This window comes from Mus caroli, unplaced genomic scaffold (genome assembly GCF_978045245.1).
Source record: "Mus caroli unplaced genomic scaffold, Mus_caroli_1 scaffold_6, whole genome shotgun sequence".
Taxonomy (NCBI): domain Eukaryota; kingdom Metazoa; phylum Chordata; class Mammalia; order Rodentia; family Muridae; genus Mus; species Mus caroli.
Genome location: NW_028227261.1, coordinates 97672501 through 97685323, shown reverse-complemented (window position 1 = coordinate 97685323; position 12823 = coordinate 97672501). Strand labels below are relative to the sequence as shown.

Here is a 12823-nt window from a genome sequence, read left to right as displayed (position 1 = left end):
AGTGTCACTCACTCACTCACCTGGAGAGAACATTCTCAGAACGTGTTTTTGTTTGAAAGACCCACAACGTGAGGACTCCCCCACGTTCTGACTCAGGAGAGGCGACACCCCAAAATCACCCACAAGAAACAGTCTTGCTGCAAATTGCAAGAGGATTTTTATTCAAGAGCGCTCTCGGGCCCACGGTCATACACCACGCAGGGGTAGAGGACCGTGGCGCCCCGAGTAGCTGGGTAAGGGGGTATTTAAAGGAAGAAACCACAACTCAAGGAAGTGGGGAGGGCTTTGTCGGAAAATACCAAAGGTATCAGTTAAGAGTCCCAAGGAAGTGCAAAGTCACAAGAGTCACAAGGAATTCCTGGTAATTGTTCCTGTTAACTCTCAGTTTCTAAGAGCCCCTAACAATTGCACATTTGCATAGCAGGTTCCGGTAATGGTCAGGGTGACTTTCTTTGAATGAACACTCTTTGAACCCAGGAAGCTGGTGGGTGGAGGAATGTCACTATCTGATTAGCATACCTTGGAGCATTAAGTCACAGAGGTCACATTCCTAAGCCTGGGCCCTGTTGATCTTTCTCCTTACATTGTCCTCTCCTTTCTTGGGGATCCCTCTATCCACTGCCTACTTTGTCTTTGTCAGTTTGGGCTGCTCTCCCAAAATTACTTTTTGAGTAGATGGCGCAAATAGACATAGAAACTAGGAGGTCAAGGACCAAGGAATCAGAACGATCAAGTTCTGACAAGGGTTTTCTTTTTTTTCTTTTTTTTTTTAAAGATTTATTTATTTATTATATGTAAGTACACTGTAGCTGTCTTCAGACACTCCAGAAGAGGGCACCAGATCTCGTTAAGGATGGTTGTGAGCCACCATGTGGTTGCTGGGATTTGAACTCTGGACCTTCGGAAGAGCAGTCGGGTGCTCTTACCCACTGAGCCATCTCACCAGCCCCCGACAAGGGTTTTCTTGTCTCTTCATATAAAGACACTAATCTCATCACAGAAGTTTCCCCACCTCCTCGTCAGTCACACCCTGTATGCCAAATTCCCGGGCTATCACAGTGGCGATTAGAGCTTCAGCCGGAAATACTAAGGAAACGCGTTCAGCCCACCACAGCTTAAATCTTAACTTCAATATCCTCGCCTGCTTTCCTGCCTGCAAGCTCGGGGAGGACCCCCTGCTCTGGATTGCTCTGGATTTTAACTACACAAGAGCTTCTCGGTACCACCGTAGCCGCTATAGCTTCTCAGCCAGTCCCAGGAGAATCAGGAGCTCAGCTACTGCAATTTCTCTTCCTCCTCAAGACTCGCTAGCCTCGACAGCTATACTCTACCTGTTCTTCCCCTTTAAACCACATTTGATTACTTAGCGTGTGTGCACACATGCAAGTGCATGGAGCTCAGAGGACGACTTGTGGGAGTTAGTTCTCCTTCTACCAGGTGGCTCTGAGGACCACACACACTCAGGTCATGAGGCATGGCAGCAAGCAAGTGCACTAACCACTGAGACACCTCACCAACCCCTCTACTTGTTCTTCAGTGAAACTAAGCTTTAAGTAAGGACTTTTAAATTGAAAGTCTTAAAGCCAGATATATGCAATACAATGGCTGATACACTTGAAATGAGATTATAGGCCACCATTTACTGCTTGTTAAGGCAGCAAACTGAAGCTTTCCCTAAACTAACTTTTACATATTGTTTCAGGGACTTTTAGGTGACTTCAGCAACACAGCTTTCCTCGTTGCCAGACAAGATGGGTTGCCATCTTTCTCAAGATCTATAAGGATTCAGGAAGAATGGAGAAAAGAAAAATCTCCAAGTAAATAACACCCAAACAAAAGAAGTAGAAAATTCAAAGAGTGCGCCAGAACAAAGGCATAAGGAATTATAAACTAGTTTTAATTATATCAACAGGAAGATTTTCAAATCATGTTGAGGGTTTATGTTTTTAAAGTTTCATCTTGGTTAATATATTCTGAGTATAACATTAACATTCTAAAGATTAAAAGTATGTATGGTGGCCAATGAACAGGATCACCACTCAGGTAGCAGTTAGGAGTGTTGCTACAATGACTTTACATAAATAGAAACCCATATCTTTATTAGTAATGTGTCACGCTTCTTAGAGTAAAAATCCACATAAGACAGGCTTATAAATATACATTTATATATAATCTCAAAATCAATCACGATTGAACATTAGGTACACAACTTTTTATAAAACAAATATAACCCATCGGTGCCTATTTAAAGGCATAGTTTTAACAAAATAGTATTTTGTAGGCAGTCTCAAAAAAACTGTATTGGTACTTTGTGGAGCCAGACTGCTCCAGCATGTCGATGCATCAGTGGGGGTAAGGCGTGTGGGGAAGCTGCAGTCACTCTTCCAGGGCGGGCGAGGGGGCAGGGCATTCTAGTCCAGGAAGCAGCACCACGCGTTTAGTGACCCGGGAGTGCCACACCCACTGACTATTCAGCACACTTAGAGAATGGTTACATTCCAGAAGAATCCGACTGGACTGTTACTCACCTAATAGCAAATATCTGAGAGAAAACTGAAAACATTACCCGGTCATTGGTATATTCTTCAACAGAACACGCCCCTGCCCCAGGCTAGATTTACATAAGTTTTCCATGGCCAGGCATATTTAAGCTCTTATTTCCCTAACTACTATTTTCAGGCAAAGGAAATCATATACAAGTCATCTGCTAAATAAAGACACAAGGAAATCCAACTTGAAACGACACAAGTTGCTCAGTGAATGATAAAGTAGAGGAGGAAAATTAATGCAACTTAAAACATGTTTAGGCTACCATGTAACATGCCAGTTATCCATACAGAAAAGTTAAATTAAGCAACAGTGCATATACGTTCTTCATGATTTCTATAAGGTTGAATACGATGAGTCAAGGCTTAATAAAAGATCCAGGAATCCTTTCTATGAACTAACAAAAATTCAAGGGTAAGTATGCTTGTAACACACACACAATGTTTTATCTCCCAGTTTTAAACTATACAAGAGATCAGAAAAAGAGCCAACCCTGACAAAAATATTTAATATTCATGGTATGCCTTCACGCATGTGTGCATGTTTATGTATAAATACACTCCCATCTGTCACATATGTACAAAGTGTATATACATATAAACACACTGACAATAATCCACCTGCTCACTAACTATGCACTTGGATGGAGAAAATGGATGGATGGATGGATGGATGGATGTACAGCAGTCAACTACAGTCACCTTAGCAGGTGACCTGGTATGCTGGCTCCCACGCATTGTTTGATTAAATGAGCTATATGTGCAACATGTATAAAACACTCTCATGCCCATATGATATTTCTTTCAAAAAATTCTACATGGAAATAAATTACTCTAAGCGTAGAAATGTTCACCAAAAGAGTAGCCCCGCAGTGAGACACGTTAATGGCTGCCAGACCTCAGGCAAAACAAAGCTGTTGCTGACCGAGACGTTCCTCACTGTTACCTCTTTTGTGCCGACTCCAGGAGACACTTGATAGCATACATGTGCAAGGATGCCACTATGTTATTCAGTTATATCAGCAAACCAACTGTAAGTCATTTTAAAACAAATTATTCCCCAACTTTAATAGTTTTACATCTACGCCGGGCGTGGTGGCGCACGCCTTTAATCCCAGCACTCGGGAGGCAGAGGCAGGTGGATTTCTGAGTTCGAGGCCAGCCTGGTCTACAAAGTGAGTTCCAGGACAGCCAGGGCTATACAGAGAAACCCTGTCTCGAAAAACCAAAAAAAAAAAAAAAATAGTTTTACATCTAGATAATGATAAGTTCCTAATGATATGCTTTATAAATGACTGGATAAATAGTAGGCCCATGACTAAAGCCACTGTGGGAAAACCAGAGTCCACAAGCCCAGCCCAACCTACTTCCTGTGTCTGTTCAGCCTGTAAACTACAAAATTTTTTTTTAAACTAAAAAAAATTTTTTTCATTTTCCAATAGCTTTTGAAACTTAATAGACCCTTTTGGTATCTGCCAAGTAAATGAAGCTCGAATTTCAGTTGTTTTACTAAAGCACAGCCATGCTTGTTTGTTTTTGAGCAGGGTAGCGCAGCTGCAACACAAGTTCAAAGTTCAAATATTTACAGCCTGGACCCTTAGAAGAAAATTGTAAGAACTCCTGCGCTAGAACAAAGAATGGCATTCAACCTCAATGCTAATGTCACGTCAGACAAAAATCCCGAATCTAGGCAGTGCAAGAAAGTGTGATTCTGCTGGGATGGAAACCCATCCTCAGGTGTCAAACATTCTGGTTTCTTTAAGGACAGAAACCAACCCAAGGTAACTGAATGTGGCTTCTGAATGTTCTCCAAATGCATGTTTGACTATAGTGGGACAAGAAGTGTCACACTATATGGAGTTTCATGCTGTAAGACAGACCAAGTCTGTAAAAAAGTCATATTTAAAAATTAACCAATGCATTCTTCCAATCATATCTATTCTACACATTAGTTTGAAAATCATTAGCTGTCCTAAAATGAACTGGGGATGTAGCTCAGTGTACAATGCCTTGGGTATGTCCCCAGTGCTGAAAAGAAAGGGGGGAGTAGAGAGAGAGACAGACAGACAGAGACACAGAGAGAGACAGAGAGAGAAGACAAGAGTACTAAAATTATTTTAAAAGCAGAAAATAAAGTGATACAAAGTTAAATGTGGGGGCTAGAGAGATGGCTCAGCAATTAAGAGCACAGTCTGCTCTTCCAGAGGTCCTGAGTTCAAATCCCAGTAAGCACATGGTGGATTATAACTATCTACAGTATGATCTGAAGCCCTCTTCTGGCACGCAGGTGTACATGCAGATAGAGCACTCATATACATAAAAGAAATAAATAAACCTTAAATAAAAAGAGAAAATGTTCTTCCTTTCTTTCTTTCTTTCTTTCTTTCTTTCTTTCTTTCTTTCTTTCTTAATCTGTGTTTCTTTCCTCAAATACAGTGTAAGAAGTTCTCTACTCGATGTGAAGTACCAGGAGGCAGGCAAAGGCACCCAGTTGGTTTAAGTATGGATAGCAGGTTCTATTTAATAGAAGTTTTAATGACTCTGCATGAGGTGGAGAAAGTCATGTCGCCTCCCTTAACCTAGGCTGCCTCTTGCAAGATAAGTGCATTAAACTAGTGTACGTTTTTCTGCCACTTATACTCCACTTGGGCATTTTTTCTTTTTAAGCAAAAACCATTGATAGGCTTCTCCCTCAGGACAAACATCATATTAGAAAGGAAAACGCACTGTCCGATCTGTGGTGTGTGCTTGAGATAGCAGCAGCCAGGAGTCAGGAGGCTGCAGGAGGAGAGAGAAAGAGTGGAGGGGTGAAGGTCTTTCTCTTACGGTAGGTAAGAATGAACTAGTTTGAGTTTAGCTGCTTTTAACTTCAGCAGGCCTATCAGGCTCTCTGTGGTCAACCGTTGCAATGCATCCCTAGTCTATAAATGCTTATTCTAGGACAATGATTTATTGTTGAAAATGCCAGCTGATGTCCATGGAAAAGCAAAACCAACAAAGTCACTAAGGATTCTGTCATTTATGTTTTGGAAGACATGATGTGAACACAAGGGCTCTGCTCCTACTCATAACTGAAGTCTGTCTCTATTGGCTCTGCTAGTTGTAGATCGACTATTGTACACATGAGGGTTATAAAAATATTGGGCTTCTTATTTTACTACAAGGGTGTCTCTATCTACTCCCAACCCTCACTTCTAAACCAGCCCCTAATGCTGCAAAGCTGGTGCACGGCCATGCTGGAGCCAAGCCTGAGTAAGACCAGAGGGCTTAGTGAAGAGATAATTGGAGTGAGGTGAGGCCTTCTGCTTGAACCCTTAGTTGGAAACCGGGTGTGGACGGTGTCACAAAGTAGCAATACTTACTTTGTTTTGGCGCCAGCCCAGAAGAATCTGAACACTTTCCCACACGCAGACCTTCACCTCTGACCTGAATCTTGGAGACAATCTTAGAAACTATAATCTGCTGTTGCTCACCTATAAAGCTGGAGCCAGCTCCGAAGCAATGGGAAAAAAATCAGAGAATTCTGGAATGCCACGATGGGACTGGCCCAGCGGTGTAAGCGCCCACAGCTACACTCTCGCCTCTTGGCAGGCTGCTAGCATAGGTATTTGGACTAAAAGAGTCTCTGGCTCTTTTGACAAAAGGAAACAAAGAATTGAACATTTTAAACATATACTCTTGGTACATTTACCTTAGGCCCCCTGCCCCATCTTTTGCTGCTGGTGTCTACAGCCTTTAAAAACGTTGATATATGATTAAAATGCCTTGTTTTCCTTAAGATGACTATTCAGTTATCATGGATATTCAATTATACTTAGCGTACTTGAAAAACACCATTGGCTACAGTCACCCATGAACACCTTACTTGGTAGAATACAGTGGCAGACGAGAGCAAATTCTAACTACTAAGAATTCTATTTTTAATCATTATAATAATTTTACAGCTTCAGGGACATCCACATTTTTAATCTTTCCTAACAGCGATATAAAATCGTTTTTCCATAACTCCACACTAATTGAGAAGATGTTTTAGATAAATACAAACCACTCGCTTATCCCTAGAATCTCTCCCATACTCCCCACCAACCGTGTGACTATCTAAAAGCATTTACGCTCTACAGAAATGTTCTCGAGCGCCTGATGATACACCATGACATCCTATAAAGATCTCCACGGCCACATGCAAAGTGACCCTCTTGTTCAGGACTGAAAGCAAAGCCAAGACTGTTCTGAGGTCTACTTTCCATGTCTAGTTCTTCCTACCTTACTGTATGTTGTCTGATCATGTTAGCCAAGGCTGTGAGACACGTGGGTCAGCAAAAGGCACCCTTTGTCTGGGTTTAAATCAATATGAAGGCCCTCACAGTTTTACCAAGCCAATGCATAGACATTGTAAAGCTCAAACAGAGAACATATTTGGAAGTGTTTGCAAATGTTTTAAGTGCTCCCCGAAAGTAGCGTTGCCTTGACAATCCTGCCTGACTAGGAGAAAGGCTTGCGCTTTTTTTTTTTCTTCTCACGAAAATGTTGAAACCATGATTTGTTTTTATATCATAGAAGCGAAAATTATACAGGCGGTTACTGAAAAATATATACTGAAGGTTTTTCACTCCATCTAGTCTGTGGCTGGCGGCGGTGGTTAAGGGGTTCCCATCAGCAGGTAGAAGGTCAGGGCGACAATGAGAAGCAGACAAAATGGCGAGGAGAAGGTCTGGTAGGCAGCCGACGGCATGAAAATGTCTTCGTACTTGTAAATACTGACAACGCGCTCTGAAGCCGGTGGAGAGTCTATGTCGTGACGAGTGATGGCGCCTTTAACATAGAAGTAGGGGAGGACCCATCAAAAGCAGCACAGAATTAAAGGGCAGAGACAAACACTAAATGCATATGTTTATAAAATCTGGATTCAGGTACAGAGCCATCATCAGAACTCTCTGCAACTGCTCATATGACGGAGAGCACAGAAATCGTTTCTCTTTACATCAAGAGAGTTCTTATTGATCTGCAGTCACCCCGAGATCAGACAACCTACTGTTCTCTCTGTCCTGTGGCAGCCAGTCTTAATATTTACTTGTGTGAACTGAATGGGTTTCTACTTGTCTCTAATAAATTCAAACTTCTTGATTTCAAATGAAAAAAAAATGTATTTTTATTTTTTTAAACATTTAAGTTTTTAAAAAGATTTATTTTATTTTTAACTCACTCTGTGTGTGTGTGTGTGTGTGTGTGAGAGAGAGAGAGAGAGAGAGAGAGAGAGAGAGAGAGAGAGAGAGAGAGAGAGAGAGAGAGAGGAGACCTGATTGATACGGGCACTTGTAACTGAACTTGTGTTCTCTGCAATAGCAGCATATGATCTTAACCCGAGTAATCTCTCCAGTCTGAGAGGGGACAGGCGATATTTTTAATACACACAGCAAGCATTACTGATTCTGCCTCCTCAAATCTTTAGGGCAGTGGTAAACCTAAGGCTCCAAGCACGCTAAGCAAATGCTCTCTCCCTGAGCTACCTCCGCAGCCCCAAATCTTGCAGATACAGATCAGAAACTCTGGACAGCACATAAGTGGAAGCCATCTGTCATTGCCTGTGGGCTATTATGAGTGAGCTAGCCTTTGGCTAGGGAGGCGGCACTGTAGGTCGGACTGTTTATTCTGCAAGCATGAGGACACAAGGCCATAAATTTGAATCCCCAACACCCATGTAAAAAGCCGAGTGTGTACGTATGAATGCATTACCTGAGCACTGGGGAGCAAAGGCAGGGAAGAGTCTTAAGAGGTCATTGGCCAGCAGGCTGGTATAGCCAAAGAGGCCGGTTTCCAGTTCTGTAAGAGACTCTATCTCAAGAAATAAGGTAAGCTGGGCACTTGAATCCTAGAACTGGGAAGGTAGGTGAACCACAGTGAGTTGTAAGTTCCAAGATAGCCAAGACCATTTAGAGAGACCCCCATCTCAAAAAAAAAAAAAAAGAAAGGAAGAAAAAAGGAAAGAAGGAAGGAAATAGGGAAAATAGGCAGAGCATAATAAAGGAAGACAGTTGATATCTTACTCTGACCTCATCTGTACACAAACATGACTGAACCACAGGGATGAGGGAAAGAATAAAGAAAGGAAAAGAGGGCTGGTGAGATGGCTCAGCAGGTAAGAGCACCCGACTGCTCTTCCAAAGGTCCTTAGTTCAAATCCCAGCAACCACATGGTGGCTCACAACCATCCTGAACAAGATCTGACTCCCTCATCTGGTGTGTCTGAAGACAGCTACAGTGTACTTACATGTAATAAATAAATAAATCTTTAAAAAAAAAAAAAAAAGAAAGGAAAAGAGTACGGGAGAGGGAGGGACTTTCCTAGCCAAAAGAGACTGGCATTCCAGATGTCAGGGATATTTCAAGAAGATCAGAGAAGAACAGTTTGGAAAAAATAACTCATCTAACGAGTCCTTGGATGGGACTTTTCTCCACCTGGTCACCAGGTGAAGAAAGAGATTGTGTGTGTGTACCATGCTTAAGGACTGATTGCACAGGTCAGCGGCAGAGAGGACGGCTCAAGTCTGAGGGCCTCTGGTTTAATCCTCAGCACTAAAGAAGTAAAATGATAAAGAGAAATTGTAAGAAGCTGTTTGTTTTTTTTTTCCCTCAAGCTATGAGCTATGGTGCACATCTGTGGTTGCAGATTCCAGCAAGACTAAGGCAAGAGAACTGCTTCAACCAAGAGTGCTTCCTTTCTTTTTCTTTCTATGATTTTTTTTTTTTTTTTTTTGAGAGAAGGTTTTTCTGTGTAGTCCTGGCTAGCCTGGAACTTGAGCTCAGATCCGACCACCTCTGCCTTCCCGTTGCAGGGATTAAAGGCATGTGCCACCATGCCGAGCGAGCTGTGTACAATGGGATCTGATGCCCTCTTCTGGTGTGTCTGAAGACAACTACAGTGTACTCATATACATAAACTAAATAAATCTTTTTTTTTTTTTTTAAATAAGGAATGCTAAAAAAAATGTTTGTTGAGGTAAAGTTGATTAGTTATGTCTGACTTCCTGGAAAAAAAACAATTAAGCCTGGGTTAGGGAAACTAAGGCATGAGAGGTCAATGGAAAGGTTTCCCCAGGAGTGGAGCTTAATTAAGGTTTTTGGAGTGTTTGAACCCAGGTCGCAAACATCTACCACTGGGCTATATAGCTTCAGCTTGCCAACTTTCTTTTAGTTTTGCTTTTTACTTTGAGATAGGGTCTCAAAAAGCTTGTCAGGCTGGTCTTGAACTCACCCTGGAGCCCAAACAAGCCTTGAACTTGTGATCCTTCTGCCTCAGGCTCCAGAGCAGCTGAACGTCCAGGTCTGCTCTATCAGTCTGGTTTGCACCGAGTGGGCTTTTTACAGTCCTTTCTCTCTGGGAGCTCGGCCAGACACGGTGTACTGAGAGTCCATGCTGGCCTCCTCCCACACAGTTTCTCCCCGCTGGCAGGGAGGGTTCTCCCCAAAAGGTCCACTCTCAATTCACACGTAAGGACCTTACTCACTGGTCCTTGACTGGCCTCTTAGGCTATGCCATGCACCTCCAGTTCATGGCTTTCTTGAGAGAAAGAGAATTTCTATTCCTTCAAGATTTAGCCCAAAGTCTATGCCGCTATGAGACAGGAATAGAACTGGCAGATGTTAGAACTCTCAGGAAACAAGAAAAGCAGCGGCCAGCATGTGGGTGGGAATGGGTCTGTTTTGTCTGGAAACAGTGAGAAGAGAACCCGGAGGGAACTTATCAGGCATACCCAGATGAACATGGATCCCTCCAAATCTCAGATGTCAGACTCTAAGAGGACCATCTTCTAAACATCTGAGAGTCCCCATTATCCAAGGTTTCTTTCTGCTTTCAATGACCATAGTCAACTGCAGTTCAAAAATAATAGTTTGAGACACCAAGATTTTTTTTAGTTTTTTTTTTTTCATTTTATGTGCATTGGTATTTTGCCTGCCTACAGGTCTGTGTGAAGGTGTTAGATCTTGGAGTTACAGACAGTTGTGAGGTGTTCTGTGGATGTTGAGATCTGAACCCGGACTCTGGAAGAGCAGTCAGTGCCCTCAACTACTGAGCCATCTCTCCAGACTAGTAAGTTATTTTTAAAAAGAGAAAAAGATGGCATTTTATATGACTTACTACAGTGTACTGTTATTTATGATTGCTTTATTAGTAGTATCACTATACAGCTCATACTGAATTCTAATTTATACATCATGTATGGGGCAAATGTAAATACTGGAAGTCTCAGTGAAATCTCCCACAGATGGAATGGGACTTCTGTACAGCATTTTTCCATTTACTAAGGCAATTCCACATGCTTATCCTCACCCACTAGCTAATAACCGTGTGAGGCAGGCATTATGACCCCCTCTTTAGGTATAAGGAAATGAAGTTTGAATTTAGATAACAGCCTACACAGCTACCATGGGGCAGACCGGTACTAAGAACTCAAATCTTCAGATACCAATCTTACTGTTTGAAATGAATTCATCTCTCCAAGCTAAAATTTCATTTATTTCCCAGAACACTAAAACGGCTTGAAGGGTACCATTGCAGATCCAGTGGGGTGACTCTGGGAAACCAGCAAACGAATGGAAAGCTACCACCAATCTACTGGCATCCAATGCTTTTCCCCCATGGCAATGGGTGGGAAGGGGAAGAGAAGGCAAAGAGGAGATTATGTACTTTCTAAATCAATGGAAAGAAATGGGGGTGGGGGTCAGATGAAGCAATGAAAAGCTGCTGAGCACACAGTAAGACAGATGTCATCTGGGTGCAGTGCTATGCTCTAGCTTGTGCAGCACAGTAGCCAGTTGGCTCAAAGAAAAAGAAAAAGCAAGGAAGAAAGGTAAAATTCCTAGGGGCCAGAGAGAGAATAAGTTCTCTATACTGGACTGTAAACCAAACTCACCTTCACTCTTCGTCAGGCCCTAGATGGAAGGCCACTGGGTTGCCCAAGCTCACAAGATGACTTGATTTAAGCAACCTCTTAAAGGTCTCTTATGATGCCCTCGGATCTTTGATAGGAAACAACCAGAGAGCTTTGCCAGAGGGAGTGACATCATCCACAGCTCAGCATCGGGAAACACAGTCTCAGCCCTGACCTCTAATATGCAAAAGACTTGACTTATCAATATAGCTAGATTATTGCTATCTCCATTAATATTTGAGGATTAATGAGCTAAAATTGAGGTTATTGTGATTGATTTGTGACCATGAGAATGGCCATAAAGTGAGAATTAATGCTTGCTGTCAAACTCTAGAGAAATCTCTAGAAACTCTTTCCTCTTTAGTATTTTCTTACTAAAAGGATGGTGGTTAAGAGTTTACTGGCTTTCAAGTCTGAAAGATCTGGAAGTGAGTTTTATTTCTACCATTAATTAGTTGTCTACCACAAGGGGGTTTCTTATACTCTATAATACGAGGGCAATGATATCTAGACTTCTGCAGGATGGGGTAAGGAGCAAATAGAAATATCTGCCCTCCACAGCAGACACATGACTGCTTCATGAACTGCATGCTCATCCTATGTTGAGTTACACGCTCTAGCTATGCATATGTGCACTCTGTCCGGAGTCCCCTTGCATGGTAAGTTCTTTAGAACCTTCTGAAGGGAGGACCCATACTCTCTTTTCCATGTCGAATACTTGGAGTGCTTGTGGCTCTCATGCATAAACAGTGGGACTCCACGTAACTGTGAACTGTGGAGGGGCCGAAATATAGGCTTACCCTGAATGGCCGGACCCCAAGCAAACAGGTAGTACCAGCTCAAGTGCAGGTCCACAATCGTTTCATCCCTGGGAACATTCACGGGACGCTTAAACCTGCAGGTGACACGGTTGTTCTCAAAAACTCCTTCTTCATCTCGGGCAGGATTTCTCTGAACCTCCTTTGCCCACTGGCCCACATTATAGAAGTGCTGTATGCGGACTCTGCCATTGTCATCATGGACGCAGGCCATGACATCGTCACCACCCTAGCAGAGAAAAAGGTTGAGGAGAGGAGAGGCAAAGGTTTGTCTTTTGCAAACTTTTCACTCAGAAATATATATCCCGTCACCGCTGTAATTAGAAATGTCCTGTTATCGGTCAGAGTGACGCAAGCTCCAGTCCCTGGACCCACCTGGTAGAAAGAGAGAACCAACTCCTGCAAGTTGTCCTCTGACCTTCACAAGTGCACAACGGTATACATACCTCCCACATAAACAACTAAACACACGGCATTTTAAGCACTTGGGAGGCAGAGGCAGGCGGATTTCTGAGTTCGAGGCCAGCCT

At 42.6% G+C, this 12823-nt stretch overlaps 1 protein-coding gene across 1 annotated transcript in view; it reads right to left on the bottom strand.

Moving 5' to 3' along the window:
• Positions 1–218: 218 nt before the first annotated feature.
• The window catches only part of Frrs1l (ferric chelate reductase 1 like), a 34238-nt gene continuing 21633 nt past the window's right edge, over positions 219–12823 (bottom strand). The window contains exons 4-5 of the mRNA XM_021161565.3: positions 12277–12523; positions 219–7358 (exon numbers count right to left, since the gene is read on the bottom strand). Of these exons, the coding sequence (XP_021017224.3) occupies positions 7186–7358; positions 12277–12523 (420 nt within the window). The 3' untranslated portion in view covers positions 219–7185. The remainder of the gene's footprint in view (positions 7359–12276; positions 12524–12823) is intronic.